This window comes from Periophthalmus magnuspinnatus, chromosome 9 (assembly GCF_009829125.3).
Source record: "Periophthalmus magnuspinnatus isolate fPerMag1 chromosome 9, fPerMag1.2.pri, whole genome shotgun sequence".
NCBI classification, from domain to species: Eukaryota; Metazoa; Chordata; class Actinopteri; order Gobiiformes; family Gobiidae; genus Periophthalmus; species Periophthalmus magnuspinnatus.
In genome coordinates this window covers 2,732,926-2,755,527 of record NC_047134.1, presented here as the reverse complement: position 1 = coordinate 2,755,527, position 22,602 = coordinate 2,732,926, and the positions used below count along the sequence as shown (strand labels likewise).

Genomic DNA, 22,602 nt, shown 5'->3' with positions numbered 1-22,602 from the left:
GCTAGTGTGATGTGCTCTATATATATTTATATTACATGTATAATCTATCTACAAGGGGCACTGACAGCATGCGGCGCTGTGTTGCCATGACGTTTCCTGCGACGTCAGCTCCCACTGGACATTGCAGTTTCTACAAGTATCACCGACTAAGGAAATAAAACTGGAGAATGAAGTGCGTACGTCACAGTGGGCATGTATGTCACAGTGGGCGTGTACCAATGGAGTAGGTCAATAAAATGGCGTCTTGAAAATAAGAGATTAAAGATTACTCAAACATGAATCACTCCAAATACAACTTCAGAGTCTCAATGAGAAGAAACGACCAGAACATGGATAAAGATTTTTGTTTTGAAGAACAGGGCAGATTTAAGGCCTGGATCTGCCCCCATGTGGTGGGTGTGTGCGGTCACTCACACATAACTCCAGGGGGCGATGCTGCGCTCGTGGACGTGGCTGGGTAGGTTCACCATCTGACTGTGGTACTCCTGAAGGTCATAGGAGCAGGTCTCGTCCACACACTGCCCCCTTGAGGAGAGCGCAGGAGGGGGCAGGAGCAAGAGGAGGAGCAGGAGAGAGCGGAGAACCTGAGAGACGCACACACATGAGACACTACGCCCCCTGCAGGAGGGGGCAGGAGCAAGAGGAGGAGCAGGAGAGAGCGCAGAACCTGAGAGATGCACACACATGAGACACTACGCCCCCTGCAGGAGGGGGCAGGAGCAAGAGGAGGAGCAGGAGAGAGCGCAGAACCTGAGAGATGCACACACATGAGACACTACGCCCCCTGCAGGAGGGGGCAGGAGCAAGAGGAGGAGCAGGAGAGAGCGGAGAACCTGAGAGTCCAACAGACACAGAACAGAGAGAGGGGTGGAGGTCCAATAGACACAGAGAGGGGTGGAGGTCCAACAGACACAGAGAGGGGTGGAGGTCCAACAGACACAGAGATGGGTGGAGGTCCAACAGACACAGAGATGGGTGGAGGTCTAACAGACAGAGAACAGAGAGAGGGGTGGAGGTCCAACAGACAGAGAACAGAGAGAGGGGTGGAGGTCCAACAGACAGAGAACAGAGAGAGGGGTGGAGGTCCAACAGACAGAGAACAGAGAGAGGGGTGGAGGTCCAACAGACAGAGAACAGAGAGAGGGGTGGAGGTCCAACAGACAGAGAACAGAGAGAGGGGTGGAGGTCCAACAGACAGAGAACAGAGAGAGGGGTGGAGGTCCAACAGACAGAGAACAGAGAGAGGGGTGGAGGTCCAACAGACAGAGAACAGAGAGAGGGGTGGAGGTCCAACAGACAGAGAACAGAGAGAGGGTGGAGGTCCAACAGAACAGAGAGGGGTGGAGGTCCAACAGACAGAGAACAGAGAGAGGGGTGGAGGTCCAACAGACACAGAACAGAGAGGGGGTGGAGGTCCAACAGAACAGAGAGGGGTGGAGGTCCAACAGACAGAGAACAGAGAGAGGGGTGGCGGTCCAACAGACACAGAACAGAGAGGGGGTGGAGGTCCAACAGAACAGAGAGGGGTGGAGGTCCAACAGACAGAGAACAGAGAGAGGGGTGGAGGTCCAACAGACACAGAACAGAGAGAGGGGTGGAGGTCCAACAGACACAGAACAGAGAGGGGTGGAGGTCCAAGAGACAGAGCAGAGAGAGGGAGGAGCTGGACTTTAAGTGGTCGAATCAAACTGTAAGATGTTTAATCTGGTGTTGTATTGTTGCTTTTAAAATATAAAATTATATCAACTCTACAAGAAGAAAGTGAGATCGACAGTTGGATCGGTGCAGCGTCTGCAGTGATGCGTTCGCTGTATCGTCCGTTGTGGTAAAGAAGGAGCTGAGTCCAAAGGCAAAGCTCTCGATTTACCGGTCAGTCTACGATCCTACCTTCAACTATGGTCATGAGCTCCTCCACCTCTGCTCCTCCACAGAGAGAGGAGTAGCAGAGGTTGCTCGGACACGGGCATCTTTTCAGGATGCCTCTTGGGTGCCACCCTGGGGAGGTCTTCATGTCCCATCGGGTGGAGGCCCCGGCGAAGACCCAGGACAAGCCTTAGACACCATGTCTCTTGGCTGGCCTGGGAACTCGCCTCAGACTCGCCTCAGACTCGCCTCAGACTCGCCTCAGACTCGCCTCAGACTCGCCTCAGACTCGCCTCAGACTCGCCTCAGACTCGCCTCAGACTCGCCTCAGACTCGCCTCAGACTCTTTCAGTCTTTGTTTTGGCTCAGTTTAACTTGTAAATGAAGCACGAACATTTTTAGTTTTAAATGAACTGAACCTCTGCTCAAAAAGTCTATTAAACAAAACTGTTACAAACATCACCATCTGCAGGCCTCACCTGTGTCTGTTCCATGGCAGATGTTTCTCGAGTCTTGGTCCTGGTTCTTGGTCCTGGTTCTTGGTCCTGTTGGCTCCTGGTTCTTGTGTCTGGTCTCCGCTGCGTTTCGAGATTTAAACCCATCTTTTTATACGGTTTTCGATGTGCATCTTTAACATGTCTGTGGTTTCCTAGTCTCTGATTGGCTGGCGCTCACGTCTTGCCACTCCGCTCTGCGCTGTGATTGGTCGGTGGTCCCATTGACAGGCTGGTGCTGTGTTTTCCTGTTTTAATTGTTCTGGGTGGCCCATTAGCTCTGGCCTTGGATAATCATTTTCATTTTGGACGAGGAAGTGATTTGCATTTGGCCTCGGAGCCACAAACGCCACGAGTCAAACCACGAAACGCCAAAGAGCAAAGTTTGATCAGAAACATGATGTGTGGATTTAATTAACCTCAGAAAACTTTTGTGACGTTTGAATGAAATGATTTTTTTCTCCCAGCGACCACAAGAGGCACAAAACATGTTTATACAGAGCTAAACTACAGGGTCAGACGTTTATGTGCACAAGACCCCATGGAGACAAGGGAGGGCATCTGACACACAGGGAAGCCTCAGGTTCCTCTCTTAAAGGGGGGGTGTTCCCCTATCAAAAACATGCCTGAATAAGATTTAGATGTCATGCGTGTTTGAGTAATCTAGCGATCTCTCCCGGGCCCTATTCAAACCCTCTTTACAGTTAGCTCCGCCCACAAGCCTACATCACCCATCCCACATGACTATTCTCCATAAATATACAAAAACATGATACAAAACTGTACACAGCAACTTGACAAACCTGGTGTGATGTGCAGTAGTTTCATTAGTGCGATGCAGCTGATTGTGTTGTGATAGTGCTCTGAAGGGGGAGTGACTTAGCACAGAAAGCAAAGAGAGGAGAAACTCAGATCATCATTAAAAACAAAAGTGAAACTTATAATACATGTTAATATATTGTTTTGGGTGAATAGAAGTAAATACCCTTCTTTAATACCCAAGAGAAGTAAATACCCCTTTAGAGTCCCTCTTTAAGTCCATTACACTTTTCTACTTCCTGTTTTGTTTCCGTTTCAGGCAGCTGCTCGAGCCGTAAAGGGTTAAATGGAGCGTGCTCGGTGCATGAGTACAACGGCTTGTTTCAGGGACAAAATGTCCGCTTCAAGATGACCTCCGTGTGCGGCCACGTCATGAGCCTCGACTTTATCGGTAACACCACCGCAACCGACCCGGCAAACAACCCCACACACCACCACCTGACAACTGACCCCACACCACTACCTGACAACCGACCGCACACCACCACCTGACAACCGACCCCGCACACCACCACCTGACAACCGACCCCACACCACCACCTGACAACTGACCTCACACCACCACCTGACAACTGACCACAGACCCCGTACACCACCACCTGAAAACTGACCCCATGTCATGAGCCTTGACTTCATCAGTAACTGCTACATCGATAGAACCAACTACACTAACACCACCAAACCCATCACCTAACCTACAGCCTACCCCATCTACACCAACCCCATGTCATGTGCCTCAACTTTAGAGGGCACATCACCGACACCACCGATCCCACATCCGACTCCACATCCAGACCCGACCCAAATCAAGACCCACATACACAACCACCACCACAGCCACCACCACAGCCACCACCACCACAACCACCACCACAGCCGCCACCACCACAGCCACCACCACAGCCACCACCACAGCCACCACCACAGCCACCACCACAACCACCACCACCACCACAACCACCACCACAGCCGCCACCACCACAGCCACCACCACAGCCACCACCACAGCCACCACCACAGCCACCACCACAGCCACCACCACAACCACCACCACCACCACAACCACCACCACAGCCGCCACCACCACAGCCACCACCACAGCCACCACCACAGCCACCACCACAACCACCACCACCACCACAACCACCACCACAGCCACCACCACAGCCACCACCACAACCACCACCAAACCCACAACAGCCCCACCTAAATCTATGGTAGCTACACAACCAGACCCAGACCCATGTGATTATGACCTCTTTGTGTGACCACGTCATGAGACTCCACTTCATTGCTAATGACAACCAACCCCACCTACACTGCCTGCACCACAACCAATCCCACCTACACCATAACCAAACCACCTTATGTATGATAAGTTTGTGAAGCCAATCCAAACTAATAATGAGAAGGTTCAGTGTTTGTGGAGCAGAAGTTTGGACATTTATTTAAAAACAGTGACCACAGAGTCGCCCACAGAGTCGCCCACAGAGTCGCCCACAGAGTCGCCCACAGAGTCGCCCACAGAGTCGCCCACAGAGTCGCCCACAGAGTCGCCCACAGAGTCGCCCACAGAGTCGCCCACAGAGTCGCCCACAGAGTCGCCCACAGAGTCGCCCACAGAGTCGCCCACAGAGTCGCCCACAGAGTCGCCCACAGAGTCGCCCACAGAGTCGCCCACAGAGTCGCTCTCCATCTGAGACTCTGACATTGTCATGTGTGTGTTTTTCAGGTAAATATAATAACTGGGACAAAGTGGACCCAGCCGAACTTTTCAGCAAAGCTCCAACTGAGAAGAAAGAAGCCAACCCCAAACTCAACATGGTCAAATTCCTCCAGGTCTGACACACACTGCACATGCACACACATACAACACTTACATACACAGCACATACAACAGATACACACACACACACACACACTGCCCACACATACTGGTGTGTGTTTCACCTGTGTTTGTGTTGTACAGGTATGTGTTTTACCTGTGTTTGTGTTGTACAGGTGTGTGTGTTTTACCTGTGTTTGTGTTGTACAGGTGTGTGTGTTTTACCTGTGTTTGTGTTGTACAGGTGTGTGTTTTACCTGTGTTTGTGCTGCAGGTGGAGGCTCGGGGCTGTGACTATGTGGTTCTGTGGTTGGACTGTGATAAAGAGGGAGAGAACATCTGCTTTGAGGTGTGTATTTTATTACATTTATATGTTTAAGGTTATATTTTCATAATGAAATCATTCTGATTGAGTGTGCTTACATGTGCTCCAGTACACCAGTATTCTGGAGTATTCTGGAGATAACGTTAACAGTCCTGGTAGAAGTTTGAGTCATCTTAGGAAAGCTGCTGCTGCTGTATCTGTCACTTCAGTTTGCACGCGCTCAGTACAGCACCAGTTTTATAAATTAGGATACTGCGTCTACATGTCTCAGTATCCGGAATACTATCAGAATATCCCAGTGAGTGTGTTTATGTGAACTTGAGTATCCCAGTTATGAGCCTCATTCCGGTTATGGCAGTATTTGGGATATGCTGTTAAATACCAACTGAGAAACCAGGACACTCTTATCCCTGTGTACATGATCAAATGTAGTATCTCAGCTTTTTGAAATAAGCTTAAAGTGCACAAGCACAAAAATGATATATTTAGAAGAAAAACACAAACGGCCATGAGCCCACTGTGGCATATTTGGTGTTCACTGTTTTAAACACACTTTACAGTAAAGTTATAACTTGTCCTCTTCATTATGAGCTAAAGACAGCAGAGGCTGTGGATATCCTGAGCAGACGCCGCCATGTTTGTTTGTCTCTTAGACGCATGCGCGCTCAGTCGTAGGTTGGGGTATCGGGATACTGTGCGTACATGCTACATTATCCCGGGTTAATATCAGAATATGCCAGGTACAATATCACAGTTTCTCATAAATGGAATACTGGCTTATTTGGTGACACACTGACGCCGGGATACTGTGTTTACATGGACTCACAAAACCAGGACACAGGATATTTGCGCGTATGTAAACGCTCTCAAGGAAGGATCTGCTCTGAGCTCCTCTCTTCTCGCTTTAGGATTTTTAGGTTTATGACATCACAGCCACCTCCTCTGACCCCCCCCCCCCCCCCCCCCCCCCGACCCCTCTCTGCTCTTCCCGTGACACACCTCTGATCCCTCTCTGACCCCTCTCTGAAACTCCCCTGACCCTCCATGATCCCTCTCTGGCCCTTCCCCTGACCCTTCCCCTGACCCCTCTTTGACCCGTTCCTTGACGCTTCCCCTGATCTCTCTCTGATCACACTCTACTCTTATGGCTCAGGTGCTGGATGCGGTGCAGCCTGTCATGACCAAACCTGAGGGCAGGGGGCGCACTGTGTTCAGAGCCAAGTTCAGCTCCATCACAGACACAGACATCTGGACCGCGATGAACCGCCTGGGAACGCCCAATCAGAACGAGGCGCTGTCCGTGGACGCCAGACAGGAACTCGACTTGAGGATCGGCTGTGCGTTCACACGGTAATGGTCAACTATGTAAGATATGCTGTTCTAATGTGAGGAAATGTTCTGCAATGGGGCTTTAAATCTGTTTTAATGTTTTGGGCGCTGCAGATTCCAGACCAAATACTTCCAGGGAAAATATGGAAACCTTGACTCGTCTCTCATCTCGTTTGGACCATGTCAGACGCCAACGCTGGGATTCTGTGTGGAGAGACACGACAAGATCCAATCCTTCAAACCAGAGACCTACTGGGTCCTGCAGGCCAAGGTCTGGACTAAGACTGGACCAGGGAACAAGGACCAGAGACCAGAGACCAATGTCCAGACTAGGGGCCAGAGACCGGGGGCCAGAGACCGGGGGCCGGGGACCAGACTAGGGGCCGGGGACCAGACTAGGGGCCGGGGACCAGAGACCACAGACCGGAGACCAAGGGCCAGACTAGGGGCCAGAGACCAGAGACCAGACCTGGGGCCTGAGACCAGGGACCAGAGGCCAAACTAGGACTGAAACCAAAGATTGAAGCGGTACTCTGCCTCAGGTCTCAATGGTGCGTTCACACCAAGGCATTGGGGGCATTGAGTTTACATGCGAAGTCTAAGGTTGACATGTGTCTAGACTGCCCTGTGTTTTTGCAGCACGTTTTCAAGCGTCAGAGCAGCGCAAATCTGGAGTTTTACACACAGCATCAACCAATCAGAGTCTATCTACGCTCCAGTGATTTAGCGATGTCATTATCTGGAAAAAATAGAAAGGCATCAGCTACAAACTAGTGGCAACTTAATTATACTGGGCGCACTGGCTAGCAAGCATAAAGGCTAGTCACGGACCCAGACATGCCGCTTCCGCGCCGGTCACCTCCATTGATGGGTTTTATGTAATAAATACACTAAAGTCACTCTCTCAGCCTGGTCTGCATCGTTCACAAAGACACAGAAAACAGACGCCCTGGACGTGTTTGTCCTCAAATGCAAAGGCGTCCAACTAGAGGTGCCCAATACTTTTTTTGATGCCGCCGTGTGAATGCACCATAAGCGGAAGGAACAGAACTGCACCCGGACTGCACCCGGACTGCACCCGGACTGCACCCGGACTGCACCCGGACTGCACCCGGACTGCATCAGGACTGCACCCGGACTGCACCCAGACTGCATCAGGACTTGACCAGGACTAAACCAGGACTAAACCTGCTCATGTCTCAGGTGTTTAGGGGGAAGGAGAGCCCTCTGACCTTGGACTGGAGCAGAGTTCGTGTGTTCGATCGAGATGTGGGACAGATGTTTGTGAATCTTGCCAAAACCTCGAAAGACGCTCAGGTACAGCACCCCCCTGTCCCCACCCCCTGACTGTGACTTCAGGGATCATAACATTTGTCCTGCAGGTGGAATCGGTGAGTAAGAAGGAGAAGTCCAAACAAAGACCTCAGGCTCTGAACACCGTCGAGATGCTCCGAGTTGCCAGTTCCGCTCTGGGTAAGTCCTGTTTTAGCCCCGTTTTAGTCCCATGTTAGTCCTATTTTAGCCCTGTTTTAGTCCTGTGTTAGTCCTGTGTTAGTCCTGCTTTAGTCCTGCTTTAGTCCTTTTTTTAGTCCTCTTTTAGTCCTCTTTCAAACCCGCACACACTCCTCTGTTTCAGGCATGGGTCCACAGCACACAATGCAGATCGCTGAGCGTCTCTACACTCAGGGGTACATCAGTTACCCTCGCACTGAGACCACACAGTATCCCGACAACTTTGACCTGAAGGGGGCCCTCCAGCAGCAGGCAAACTGCCCCCAGTGGAGCGCCGAGGTGAGGGGGAGGGGCTATGGATGACGAGAGGGGCTTTTAACCATGTTATTACGGATGATGACTCAGAAGGTTTTATGGCTGTATGTTACACAAACATGTCTATCATATGACTTCAGGTGAGGGAGCTGTTGGCATCGGGTCTGAATCGTCCGAGGAAAGGCACCGACGCCGGAGACCACCCCCCCATCACCCCCATGAGAGCGGCCAGTGAGGCGGAGCTCGGTCAGAACACACGGGACACACATGATACACACAGACATTCAATTCAATTTTATTTCTTTACCACATTTAAAACAGCTTGAGCCGGCCAAAGTGCTTCACATAAAATCAACAAAAAGAACATGGAACACTGTCTAGTGTTTAATGCCAGGGTTTCAGTCTAGTCTTAAAGACTGAGAGGATCTGACAGGCAGAGGGCGCTGTTCCATAGTCTGGGCCACAGAAAAGGTTCTGCCACGTCTTGAGCCTGGCTTTGGGCACAGCAGCAGAAGCTGGTCAGCTGACCTCTGACCTCAGGGCTGCAGTAACTCCCTCAGAAAAAGAGGACCCACAGAGTGCACGCTGATTGACTACCTCTTCAGAGCATTATCACAACACAAAGTAGTCAGCTTTATTTCTTACAATTATTCTATATGTTTTGGAGCTGTAAAACCCCTCACCCCACACTTTATTATACACTTTTCTCAGACAGGCATTAACATTTTCTTACATTTCTCTCTTGTTTAACTTAATTCTTTAATATACAACTATATAGGTATATACACTCACTCACACATACACATGTGTATATATGTATGTGTAAATATATATATATATATATATATATATATATATATATATATATATATATATATATATATATATATATATATATATATATATATATATTTATATATATATATAATGTATTTAATCAGGGACTTTATGTTTATATTTACATAATGTAGTTCTGTTTTAACCATGTGCAGTTTGAGTTCTTTTTAAAGACACTACAGTAGCAGGTCTTTTTGTAAGTATCTGTCGATTCCCGATATCACCGATACCAGAGCAGAGACTGAAAACAACCTTTAATGACTTTAAGCAAAAATAAAATAAGCCAAAAATGATCCAAACGTGTTAGGAGCTTTTATTTATCTCTCAAGTAACGACAGAAGTCTTATTATCAGTTTATATGTCCAAGCAGGAAATCGACTGAACTGATATTTAGAAGCTGATATCTGATACCAGTATCAGATCATCCCTGGTGTGTTTCTTGTTGCAGCAGCAGAAACATGTCAACAAGGTCTGAAACATGTGAACAAGGTAAACACCTCGCCTGCTGTGTGTCTTTAAAAAGGACCCAAGGTTCTAACGTTTAAAGGAAAACAAAATGTTTTTGGGTTCGTTTTGACCGTGTCTCATGTTCTCTCGTCTCAGGCAGCGACGCCTGGCGTCTGTTCGATTACATCACCAGACACTTCATCTCCACTGTGAGTCAGGACTGTAAATACCTTCAGACCTCCATCAACTTCAGTATCGGACCAGAGAGCTTCAGCTGCACCGGCAAGACCCTGCTCTCCCCAGGTACTCATCCAGGACTGAACCAGGTACCAGACAAGAACTAGACCTGGACTAGACTAGGTCTATCTGAGTTCATGGCAAGGCGTGTCTCTTGACGTGTCTCTTGGCCCGTCTCTTGGCGCGTCTCTTGGCCTGTCTCTGGGCATGCTTTTGGCGTGTCTTTTGCCATGTCTTTCTTGGTGTGTCTCTTGGTGTGTCTGTTGATATTTCTCTCTTGGCGTCTCTCTCTCGGCATGTCTCTTGGCGTGTCTCTTAGTGTGTCTCTTGGTGTGTCTTTAGATGTATCCCTTGGCATGTCTTTTGGCCTGTCTCTTGGCATGTCTCATTGCACATTTGTTGATGTGCTTCTTGGCGTGTCTCTTGGCTTGTCTCTTGGTGTGTTTTTTGGTGTTTCTCTTGGCGTGTCTGTTGGCATGTCTCTTGGTGTGTTTCTTGGTGTATCTTTTGACGTATCTCTTGGCATGTCTTGGCGTGTCTCATTGCATGTTTGTTGACGTGCTTCTTGGTGTGTCTCTTGACTTGTCTCTTGATCTGTCTTTTGATGTGTTTCCTGGCGCATCTTTTGGCCTGTCTCTTGACATGTCTTTTGATGTTTCTTGAAGTGTCACTTGGCGTGTCTTTTGACGTATCTCTTGGCATGTCTCTTGGCCTGTTTCTTGGTGTTTCTTTGCGTGTTTGTTGACATGCTTCATGGTGTGTCTCTTGGCTTGTCTCCTGGTGTTTCTCTTGGCGTGTCTCCTGGTGTTTCTCTTGGCATGTCTCTTGGTGTGTCTTTTGGCCTGTTTCTTGGCGTGTCTTTTGGCCTGTTTCTTGGCGTGTCTTTTGACGTAACTCTTGGTGTGTCTCTTAGCATGTCTCATGGCATGTCTTTTAGTCTGTGTTTTGACGCGTCTCGTGGTGTGTCTCTTGGTGTGTCTCTTGTTACGTCTCCTGGTGTTTCTCTTGGTGTGCCTCTTGGTGTGTCTCTTGGCATGTTTCTTGGCATGTCTTTTGGTGTGTCTTTTGATATATCTCTTGGCGTGTCTCTTGGTGTGTCTCTTGGTGTGTCTCTTAGTGTGTCTCTTGGCATGTCTCTTGGCGTGTCTCTTGGTGTGTCTTTTGATGTATCTCTTGGCGTGTTTTGTGATGTGCGTCTTTTGTTTTGGCCTGTTTCTAAACATATCTCTCGGTGTGTCTTTTGATGTGCTTCTTGGTGTCTCTTGGCTTGTCTCTTGGTGTGTCTCTTGTTACGTCTCCTGGTGTTTCTCTTGGTGTGTCTCTTGGCATGTCTTTTGACGTACCTCTTGGCATATCTCTTGGTGTGTTTGTTGACGTGCTTGTCGGTGTTTCTCTTGGCGTGTCTTTTGGCGTGTCTTTTGGCGTGTCTCTTGGCATGTCTCTTGGCCTGTCTCTTGGCCTGTCTCTTGGCCTGTCTCTTGACGTATCTCTTGGCATGTCTCTTAGTGTGTCTGTTGACATATCTCTTGGTGTGTCTCTTGCTTTGTCTCTTGGCGTGTTTCTTGGTGTGTCTCTTGGTGTGTCTTTTGGCGTGTCTCTTGGCATGTCTCTTGGCCTGTCTCTTGACGTATCTCTTGGCATGTCTCTTGCTGTGTCTTTTGGTGTGTCTCTTGGCGTGTTTGTTGACGTGCTTCTTGGCCTGTCTCTTGGCATTTTGTTAACATGTCTCTTGGCATGTTTGTTGACATACTTTTTGCCGTGTCTCTCGGTGTGTTTGACGTATTCTCTTGCCGTGTTGCAGGCTACACGGTGGTAATGCCGTGGCAGGGCATCCCCCTGGAAGAGGCACTCCCGAGCTGTGACAAAGGAGACGTGTTCTCGGTGGAGGAGGTGCGTTTGGTGGAGCGACAGACAAGTCCTCCGGAGTACCTGACTGAGGCGGAGCTCATCACGCTCATGGAAAAGCACGGCATCGGTATTGCTCTGTGACTAATAATCTGATGATGTCTTACGCTCAGATGGGGGCAGAGTTTTTACATTTATAACCTATTTTAATAAGAAAAATCTATACATTTTGTAATTAAATCAGTTAAATTAAATCAGTTAAATTCTCTCTGTATGTTGTGGACTATAACTATATATGATAAAGAAAGCTAAATTTGGTATATTATTACTATCTTTACTATTTTTCCTATTTTTACTGATGTCTTGTAGCTGTATCTTTAAATGTTATAATTGTTGTTACTAATGTTTCAAATGTGTTTGTTCCTTGTATCAGCGGCTGTATCAGTGTCTGTGATGGTTGTTGTTATGAATATTATTATTGTTATTATTAAAATCTAATGTGTTCTTCCTGTTTGAGGCACTGATGCCAGTATCCCGGTGCACATCAACAACATCTGTCAGAGGAACTATGTGACTGTGGAGAACGGGCGCAAGCTCAAACCCACCAACCTGGGCATCGTCCTGGTGCACGGCTACTACAGGATTGGTACAGACCATCTCCTCATAAAACATATTATACTGATACAGGATCGGTACACTCCATAGGCTGTATATATAAATGGACATTGCTAACCTGCTAGTCACCTTGTTCCAAACAGGAAGTGATCATGGGCACGCTTCTGGCTCCATCGACTCTGCTCCAATTCATTTTCTCTGTAAAAACTGTATCCCCTCTCTATGTAATTGCTGCTGTCAGACTCGTCAATTTGGTCTTAAATGTTCGTATTAACCCGTATTAATCCTGCGATTTTTCTTTCACTATTATTTCCATAAATCAAGTTATGAACATTAATAACAGACCAATCAGCTGCCCTCTTTCCCAGAGGTCACTCCCGCTAGCATCAGCAACAGGTTTGATTGACAGCGATGCTAAGTGCCTGCACCGATGCTTTAGCAAGGGGCATTAAATTCCACCGCTTCGTTCCAGATTGGCTTTTAGGTTCCTACGACACTCTTGGTCGATCCAAACTGGCCCCATAACTGCTCTAGCCTCGCCGAGCTTCATTTGACTGGGGCCGAACGCTGTGGAGGCGTCACACTCACTTAGACTGTACCACATAAAGAAGTGGACTTTCTCCTGATATTACACATAATATACTGAATATTTGTGCTGTAGGTGTTTGCTCCTGTTTGTGTGTTGTTATGGCTGGACACATGTGCACAGATGCAGAGTTGGTGTGTTGTGTGTGTTAATCTGTGTATCTGTGTGTTTATCTGTGCATCCGCAGCAGTATGTGTGTGCGTGTGCATGTGTTTGTATGTGTGTGTTGAGTTTGTGTGTTTATGCGTGTGTATTATTTGATGTGTATTTATATTTTTCCACAGATGCAGAGTTGGTCCTCCCCTGGATCCGCAGTGCTGTGGAGAAACAGCTGACTCTCATCGCTCTGGGGAAGGCCGACTTCACTCAGGTCCTCACACACGCTCTCGACATCTTCAAGAGGAAGTTCCACTACTTTGTTGACTCCATCAACAGTGAGTTTTATCATAAATGTTTAGAACATGATTTATACACATGTTTAACACACATGTTTAACACACATATTTAACATGTACAAACGCACATTTAGCATATTTAAATGTTTAACACACATTTTAAACACATATTTAACACACATGTTCAACACACACATGCACATCTTTAACACACATTTTACACACATGCTAAACTTGTGTGTGTTTGTGGAGGTATGGATGAGCTGATGGAGGTCTCGTTCTCGCCCATCGCTGCTTCAGGGAAACCTCTGTCTCGCTGTGGAAAGTGTCACCGCTTCATGAAGTACATCCAGGTACTATCACCTTTAACCTTTCACCTGTCTGACTTGGACTACCCAACAACACTGCCCCCTACTGCCATCCAGCTGTCATGATAAATTTAGGATCACACCATAAAGAGATAGAGACATTCTTTCTCAGCTCCTCCCTCTGACCCCTGCTCACAGACTGTACATGTCTCTGGACATAGTTAAACATCCACTGCATTACAAACAGAAAGTGAACACGGGCGCGATCCGACACCATCGACTTACTGCTACTGTCAGAGTCGTCATTTTGGTCTTAAATGTTTGTATTAACCCACTCTACCTGATCCTGGGGTTTTTATTTCACTATTGTGTCTGTAAATCAAGATATGAACATTAATAACAGACAAATCAGGCGCCTTCTTTCCCTGAGGTCACTCCCGTTAGCGTTAGCAACAGGTTTGATTGACCGAGTTGCTCAGCCCCTGCTAAACCAGCGGGAAGGGGTGTTACCTTCAACAGCCTCGCCCCTGATTGGCTCTGTGGTTGCTATGATACTTGTGGTAGGAATTCCAAATATGGAACTGTGCTCCAGATTAGCCACAATAACTGCTAGCCTCGATAAGCTTCATGTGAGGCTGAACGCTGTCGCTGGTGACGTCACACTCCATTCCTTTCAGTCCATTTCTTTGTCCAGTCTGTGGCTCAAGCCCACGTGTGGCCTCTGCTCCTCTGACCTCCACGTTTGACCAGCACACACAGCTCCGTTTGAGTGGAACATTTTATTTCTGCATTATTCATAGTCTGAGCCATCTGCATTTGAGCCTCTGAAACATGTGACCTGAGCTGACCAGAGCCACAGAGTGACCTGAGCTGACCAGACCAGAGCCACAGAGTGACCTGAGCTGACCAGAGCCACAGAGTGACCTGAGCTGACCAGACCAGAGCCACAGAGTGACCTGAGCTGACCAGAGCCACAGAGTGACCTGAGCTGACCAGAGCCACAGAGTGTATAAAGATGTGGACTGAGGGAGAATGACCTCGCCCACAGCGTTCAGCTCTAAATCAAACTCATCGAGGTTAGCAGGTAATCTGCAACCAGGGACCATACGGAAAAATATGACACCAATTATATTGAAATGCTTTACAGCATTGGGGTTAAGGCTGTGAAAAGTATCGAAAATCAGACACTAATCAATACCAAAACTAGTATCGAAACTAGATCCTCTTTGTTCACAGGTATTAGGGACGGGTACATCACAGTATATTGTCTAAAGCAGGGCTGTCCAAACTACGGCTCAGGGGCCAAATGCGGCCCTCAGACCAATTTTTGTTGGCCCTCATGCCTCCTCCTAAACTGGCCCAATTAATCAGGAAGTATTTTTACTACAAATTGAACAGATTCTACCTCTATAACCTGAATAACATCACATTGCATTGTGGCACAGACCTAAAAATAATCTTCCAAGTCTTATTAAAGGTACAATGTCTCTGTCAAACCTGTGTTAAATCCACCATTTGACTCCCTGTATCGACTGTGGCTCTCTGCTTCAAATATGTTTCAGTATGTGGCCCTTGGTGAAAAAAGTTTGGACACCTCTGGTCTAAAGTTTTTATTATTGTTGCGGTATTCGACACACACGATAAATACTGAGCCTAAAATATTGCTCCAGCCAAAATTTATTGAGTGACGGTCGATATGGTCGTTATAGTAACGGGCCTAAGGCTAACCACTCTGCCGCTGTGTGTTTGTGTGTGAGTGCATGTATTGATTGAACTGTTCTAACACGTCCTCTCTCCTCTCCCTCTCTCTCTTCTCTCCCTCTCTGTCTCTCTCTGCCCCCCTCTCTCTTTCTCCCCCTCTTCCCTCTCTCTTTCTCACCCCCTCTCTCCAACCCCTTCTTTCTCCCCTCTCCCTCTCTCCTCTTTCTCCTTCTCTCCTCTCCCTTTCTCCTCCTCCTCTCTCTCCTTCTCTCCTCCTCCTCTCCTCTCTCTTGTCCTTCTCCTTTTCCCCTCTCCTCCTCCTTCTCCTACTCCCTCTTGTCTCTCCCTCTCCCTGCCCCTCTCTCTCTCTCTCTCTCCTCATCCTCTTCCTGCTCACCTCACTCCCTCTCCCCTCCTCTCTCCCCCTCGCTCTCTCTCCTCTCTCCCCCTCTTCTCCTCTCTCTCCCCCTCTTCTCCTCTCTCTCCCCTCTCTTCTCCCCCCTCTCCTTCTCTCCTCCTCTCCCCCCTCTCCTCCTTTCCCTCTCTCTTTCTCTCCTCCTCTCCCCCTCTCCCCCTCTCTCCTCCTCTCCCCCTCTCTCCTCCTCTCCCCCTCTCTCCTCCTCTCACCTCTCTCCTCCTCCCCCCTCTTTCCCCCTCTCTCCCTCTGCCCTCTCCCCTCCCCCCCTCTCTCCCCTCTCTCCCCCCTCCCCCCCTCCCCCCTCTCTCCTCCTCCCCCCCTCCCCTCTCTCCCTCCCTCCCCTCTCCCCCTCCCCTCTCTCCCCCCCTCCCCTCTCTCCCTCTCTCCCCCTCCCCCCTCTCTCCTCCTCAGGCTAAGCCCAGTCGTCTTCACTGTTCTCACTGTGATGAGACGTACAGTCTTCCTCAGAACGGAGCCATTAAACTCTACAAAGAGCTCAAGTACGTCTGATTAAAGAGGAGCTGCTCCTCGTCAAGAACATCAAGAGGTTTCAGATGTCATCCATGTTTGAGTAATCTAGCGATCTCTCTCGAGTCCTATTCAAACCCTCCTTACAGTTAGCAGTATGACCCTGTACAAGGCTCCGCCCACAAGCCTACATCACCCATTAACCCACACGACAATTCTAGATAAATATACAAAAAACATGATACAAATCTGTACACACTTGACAAACCAGATGTGATGTGCAGTAGTTTTAATAGTGGGATATACACTAGAAGTAAATACCCCCTCTTTAATACCCCATAGAAGTAAATACCTCCTCTTTAATACCCCATAGAAGTAAATACCTCCTCTTTAATACCCCATAGAAGTAAATACCTCCTCTTTAATACCCCATAGAAGTAAATACCTCCTCTTTAATACCCCATAGAAGTAAATACCCCCTCTTTAATACCCCATAGAAGTAAATACCCCCTCTTTAATACCCCATAGAAGTAAAACACCACACAAACCCTGCATATTTTGGCTGAGTTCTTCTCTCAAACAGAAAACACTCTATTCCACCTTGTGATGTCATGTGGTAATACAGGAAGTGCTCCACTGTGTTTTTAAACTCCATTCACTTTCACTAGAATCATTTGGATCATTTCAGTCCTCGTTTCTGTGTAAACTCTGCACCTGACAGGGCGACAGGTGCGTCGGAGGAGAGGACCTTGACTGAAAGGTTTTTAAAAGACTCCTGCACACTGTCTCACTCTTGGTTGGCTTTTATTAACACAACATTTCGCTCTCCCTGACCTTCCTATCGGACCGCCCCCTTACAAGTATTAACCAATCACAACAATGAAAAAAATATATACATTTACACTTAGACCCCAATGTATGTGCAGTACTGCACATGGGGCACTTTACTCCAGTGTTTCGTGAGTTAAAACGCATGGACAAGGACTAGGATAATAATAAATGAATAATGTTTATATTGTTCAAGAGTTTACATGGACCTCCCTCAGAGTTTACATGGACCTCCCTCAGAGTTTACATGGACCTCCTTTACATGGACCTCCCTCAGAGCTCAGAGAGTTTACATGGACCTCCCTCAGAGTTTACATGGACCTCCCTCAGAGTTTACATGGACCTCCCTCAGAGTTTACATGGACCTCCTTTACATGGACCTCCCTCAGAGTTTACATGGACCTCCCTCAGAGTTTACATGGACCTCCTTTACATGGACCTCCCTCAGAGTTTACATGGACCTCCTTTACATGGACCTCCCTCAGAGCTCAGAGAGTTTACATGGACCTCCCTCAGAGTTTACATGGACCTCCCTCAGAGTTTACATGGACCTCCTTTACATGGACCTCCCTCAGAGCTCAGAGAGTTTACATGGACCTCCCTCAGAGTTTACATGGACCTCCTTTACATGGACCTCCCTCAGAGTTTACATGGACCTCCTTTACATGGACCTCCCTCAGAGTTTACATGGACCTCCCTCAGAGTTTACATGGACCTCCCTCAGAGTTTACATGGACCTCCCTCAGAGTTTACATGGACCTCCCTCAGAGTTTACATGGACCTCCCTCAGAGTTTACATGGACCTCCCTCAGAGTTTACATGGACCTCCCTCAGAGTTTACATGGACCTCCTTCATAGTTTACATGAGCTCAGAGGGAGGGCAAACAAATGTGCGACCTTCATCATAACGTCCTTTTGACATCATAACATCACATTAAACAATAATTCGTCATTTAAGCCTTTTGGGCTTAGAGTTTGTAAAGTAAAAATCCAAGAGGCGTCGTCTTTTTAACGCGCTCATGGTTGCCCACTCTTAGCAGGGCGGGCACCTGTTCGATCCCACAGAAACAAAGTGAAGACACGTCATGTTTAAGACGAATAAAAATGAACAGCAACAGGAGAGTCCGGGTCTTATTGTGTTTTTGTACTCACTTTGAGTTTTTGTGTCTTCTTTCCAACATACGCCTGACCACATGGGCGGGGCAACAGGTAAACTACATGTTTACTGTATGTTTCTGCGCTCGGAGAAGTCATCTCTGTTGTTGTTGCTCTGGCAAGAGGGCAGTCCCTTAACTTATATAAGGGGAGTGGAAGGGGCTGTCCTCATACCAGGGGAAGGTCATTTCAGTCCTGGAACAGCCCACCTCTACTGAACTAAAGGTAAAAGCAGTTGAAAACTACCACTTGATGACATCACAAGGTGGAGCAGAGCATTTTGAGCTTTGGAGATGTTACAGACTAATAATAAATTATTACTCAAACATGTGTGAATGAAACAAAACACAACTCCACGTGTGTTTTTGAGGAGGGAACAGTGTTAGAACTTGGAGTCAGTTTGTGTGACACAGAACCCTGAAAGTGTCATTTCCTTCAGGTGCCCATTGGACGACTTTGAGCTGGTGCTGTGGACGTCTGGAGCCCGGGGAAAGTGCTACCCACTGTGCCCCTACTGCTTCAGCAACCCCCCCTTCAGGGACATGAAGAAAGGTATAACCTAACCTCACCCAACAGACTCTATACATGTCTGGACATAGCTAACCTGCTAGCAACCACGTGCCAAACAGGAAGTGACGTTGAATGCGATTCGGCTCCACCTACTCTGGCTTCAATTCACTTTCTCTGTAAAAACTGTGTCCTCTCTCTGTACCTGCTGCTGTCAGACTCGTCATTTTGGTCGTAAATGTTCATATTAACCCGCTCTACATGATCCTGGGGTTTTTATTTCACTATTTTGTCCCTAAATCAAGATATGAACATTAATAACAGACAGGCGTCAGGCGTCTTCTTTCCCCGAGGTCGTTCTTGCTAGCGTTAGCAACAGGTTTGATTGACAGCGCCCCCTGTCTGCTAAACCAGCGGTGCGGGCAGGAAGGGGCGTTACCCTCAACACCCTTGCCCCTGATTGGTTCTTTAGTTGCTATGATACTCGTGGTTGGAATTCCAAATATGTGACTGTGCTCCAGAATAGCCGCTATGCTAGCCTCGAGCTTCATGTAAACACTGTGGTGACGTCACTCTGTCTCTTCTTTACACAGTTTGTGGCTCACTCTCCTCTAAGCACCTCTGCGTCACAGTCGAGAGGTCCCTTGACACTGCTGTGTTGGTGTGAAGCACAAACGCACAGGGAAAAGTTCCACATTGAAGCTTTAAAGAGCCTAGTGGTTCAGTTTAAAGTGTGAGATGGGACAGAGTACCTTCTTACTGTGACTATGGTCCTCTCTCCACAGATCTTACCTGTAACTTGTCCTGCTTGTCTCCATGGAGATGGATATGTTTAATGCCATGCAGTGGAACATTCCAGGCAACTCGATAACATCTCCATGGAAACAAGCAGGTGGCGGACCATTCCCACACAGGAAAGTTGCAACGTGAAACTTTAAACTGCAAAAGGGGCATTCTCCTCAGGTCGTAGATGTAACAAGTGACCCATCTGTCACGTGCCCACTTCTTCCTCTCCTCCTCCTCTCCTCTTCTCCTCTCTCCTCTTCTCCTCCTCTGTTCCTCCTCTCCTCTTTCTCCTCCTCTTCTCTCTCCTCTTCTCATCCTCCTCCCCTCCTTTCCTCCTTTCCTCCTGCTCCTCTCCTCCTGTCCTCCTTTCTTCTCTCTCTCCTCCTCCTCCTCTTCTCCTCTCTCTCCTCCCTCTCCTCCTCTTCTCCTCTCATACCTCTCTGTCTCTCCTCAGTTCTCGTGTGTAATGACTGTACCCACCCGTCTTGTGCCCACTTCCTGTCGTCTTTCTCCTCCTCTCCTCTCCTCTCTCTCCTCCTCCCCTCTGTCCTCCTCTCACTTGAGGTCTCGGGTGTAATGACTGTACCCACCCGTCTTGTGCCCACTCCCTGTCGTCTCTTTCCTCCTTCTCCTCTCCTCTCTCTCCCTCTCTTCTCTCCTCCTCCCCTCCTCTCACCTCCCCCTCTCTCTCCTCAGGTCTCGGGCGTAACAAGGGACCCTGTCACGTGCCCACTCCCTCCTCTCCTCCTCTCTCTCCTCCTCTTCTCCTCTCTCTCCTCCCTCTCCTCCCTCTTCTCCTCTCATACCTCTCTCTCTCTCCTCAGGTCTTGGGCGTAACAAGGGACCCTGTCACGTGCCCACTCCCTCCTCTCCTCCTCTCTCTCCTCCTCTCTTCTACTCTCACCTCCCTCTGTCTCTCCTCAGGTCTCGGGTGTAACGAGTGTACCCACCCGTCTTGTGCCCACTCCCTGTCGTCCCTGGGCATCGGTCAGTGTGTGGAGTGTGAGTCCGGGGTCCTGGTCTTGGATCCGACCTCAGGCCCAAAGTGGCGCATGTCCTGTAATAAATGTAATGTGGTGGTGCACTTCTTCGAGCATGCTCACAAAGTCCAGGTACAGTCCTGGTTTAGTCCTGGTTTAGTCCTGAATTAGTCCTGGTTTAGACCTGGTCTAGACCTGGTTTAGTCCTGGTTTAGTCCTGAATTAGTCCTGGTTTAGACCTGGTCTAGACCTGGTTTAGGCCTGGTTTAGACCTGGTTTAGTCCTGGTTTAGACCTGGTTTAGTCCTGGTTTAGACCTGGTTTAGTCCTGGTTTAGTCCTGGTTTAGTCCCGGATTAGGCCTGGTTTAGACCTGGTACGGCCTAGTCTTGGGCCTGGTCTTGGGCCTGGTCTGGCCCTGATCTGGGTCTGGTCCATTCCTGGTCTGGGTCTGGTTCTTTCCTGGACTGGTCCTGGTCCAGTCCTGAGTCCTGGTTTGGTCCTGGTTTGGTCCTGGTTTAGACCTGGTTTAGACCTGGTTTAGACCTGGTTTAGACCTGGTTTAATCCTGGTTTAGCCCTGGTTTAGTCCTGGTTTAGGCCTGGTTTAGACCTGGTTTGGACCTGGTTTAGTCCTGGTTTAGATCTGGTTTAGATCTGGTTTAGACCTGGTTTAGACCTGGTTTAGTCCTGGTTTAGTCCTGGTTTAGCCCTGGTTTAGTCCTGGTTTAGTCCTGGATTAGGCCTGGTTTAGGCCTGGTTTAGACCTGGTTTAGTCCTGGTTTAGACCTGGTTTAGTCCTGGTTTAGACCTGGTTTAGACCTGGTTTAGTCCTGGTTTAGTCCTGGTTTAGTCCCGGATTAGGCCTGGTTTAGACCTGGTACGGCCTAGTCTTGGGCCTGGTCTTGGGCCTGGTCTGGCCCTGATCTGGGTCTGGTCCATTCCTGGTCTGGGTCTGGTTCTTTCCTGGACTGGTCCTGGTCCAGTCCTGAGTCCTGGTTTGGTCCTGGTTTGGTCCTGGTTTGGTCCTGGTTTAGACCTGGTTTAGACCTGGTTTAGACCTGGTTTAGACCTGGTTTAATCCTGGTTTAGCCCTGGTTTAGTCCTGGTTTAGGCCTGGTTTAGACCTGGTTTGGACCTGGTTTAGTCCTGGTTTAGATCTGGTTTAGATCTGGTTTAGACCTGGTTTAGACCTGGTTTAGTCCTGGTTTAGTCCTGGTTTAGCCCTGGTTTAGTCCTGGTTTAGTCCTGGATTAGGCCTGGTTTAGGCCTGGTTTAGACCTGGTTTAGGCCTGGTTTAGACCTGGTTTAGACCTGGTTTAGATCTTGGTCTGGTCTTGGGCCTGGTCTTGGGTCTGGTCTTGGGCCTGGTCTTGGGCCTGGTCTTGGGCCTGGTCTGGCCCTGGTCTGGCCCTGGTCTGGGTCTGGTCCATTCCTGGTCTGGTTCTTTCCTGGACTGGTCCTGGTCCAATCCTGGGTCCTGGGTTGGTCCAGGTCCGGTCCAGTCCCGTCCTGGTCTGGTCCTGATCTAGTCTCTCTCTTGTCCTAAGGTGTCCTCTGAGAGCTGTGAGTCATGTGACGCGTCCTTGGTGGACGTGGACTTTAATAAGGCTCGTTCTCCTCTTCCTCGTGGGGAGACGCAGCACTCGGGCTGCGTCTTCTGTGACCCCGTGTTCCAGGACCTGGTGGAGCTGAAGCACGCCACCCTAAGGCACCCCATGCACCGAGCGGGCGGGGGGCGGGGCCGGGGCAGGGGGCGGGGCCGCGGACGGCGCCCGGGACCCAAGAAACCCAAGGACAAGATGGCGGCTCTGGCGGCGTATTTTGTCTGATGTGTCTCTGAAAGTCAAATAAAATCAACATGTTCAACGATGTCTGCTCCGTTTATCAACAATGATGTATGATGCAGAGGAAGGACTGCAGTGAAGAGGAGGGAGAGTGAATGATGCAGAGGAGGGAGAGTGAATGATGCAGAGGAGGGAGAGTGACTGATGCAGAGGAGGGAGAGTGACTGATGCAGAGGAGGGAGAGTGACTGTATGATGCAGAGGAGGGAGAGTGACTGATGCAG

General features: G+C 48.7%; 2 protein-coding genes across 2 annotated transcripts in view; one reads left to right on the top strand and one right to left on the bottom strand.

Moving 5' to 3' along the window:
* The window catches only part of LOC129456498 (interleukin-17C-like), a 4,193-nt gene extending 1,756 nt beyond the window's left edge, over nt 1-2,437 (bottom strand). Inside the window, exons 1-2 of the mRNA XM_055223989.1 lie at nt 2,343-2,437; nt 415-584 (exon numbers count right to left, since the gene is read on the bottom strand). Coding sequence (XP_055079964.1) covers nt 415-584; nt 2,343-2,357 — 185 coding nt within the window. The 5' untranslated portion in view covers nt 2,358-2,437. The remainder of the gene's footprint in view (nt 1-414; nt 585-2,342) is intronic.
* The window catches only part of top3b (DNA topoisomerase III beta), a 26,528-nt gene extending 4,158 nt beyond the window's left edge, over nt 1-22,370 (top strand). Inside the window, exons 2-19 of the mRNA XM_033973075.2 lie at nt 3,436-3,567; nt 4,909-5,015; nt 5,276-5,350; nt 6,480-6,676; nt 6,770-6,926; nt 7,859-7,972; nt 8,038-8,128; nt 8,292-8,446; nt 8,563-8,668; nt 9,863-10,009; nt 11,745-11,918; nt 12,306-12,434; nt 13,274-13,423; nt 13,637-13,737; nt 16,223-16,311; nt 18,702-18,814; nt 20,480-20,667; nt 22,083-22,370. Of these exons, the coding sequence (XP_033828966.1) occupies nt 3,436-3,567; nt 4,909-5,015; nt 5,276-5,350; nt 6,480-6,676; nt 6,770-6,926; nt 7,859-7,972; nt 8,038-8,128; nt 8,292-8,446; nt 8,563-8,668; nt 9,863-10,009; nt 11,745-11,918; nt 12,306-12,434; nt 13,274-13,423; nt 13,637-13,737; nt 16,223-16,311; nt 18,702-18,814; nt 20,480-20,667; nt 22,083-22,364 (2,507 nt within the window). The 3' untranslated portion in view covers nt 22,365-22,370. The remainder of the gene's footprint in view (nt 1-3,435; nt 3,568-4,908; nt 5,016-5,275; nt 5,351-6,479; nt 6,677-6,769; nt 6,927-7,858; nt 7,973-8,037; nt 8,129-8,291; nt 8,447-8,562; nt 8,669-9,862; nt 10,010-11,744; nt 11,919-12,305; nt 12,435-13,273; nt 13,424-13,636; nt 13,738-16,222; nt 16,312-18,701; nt 18,815-20,479; nt 20,668-22,082) is intronic.
* Nucleotides 22,371-22,602: the final 232 nt, after the last annotated feature.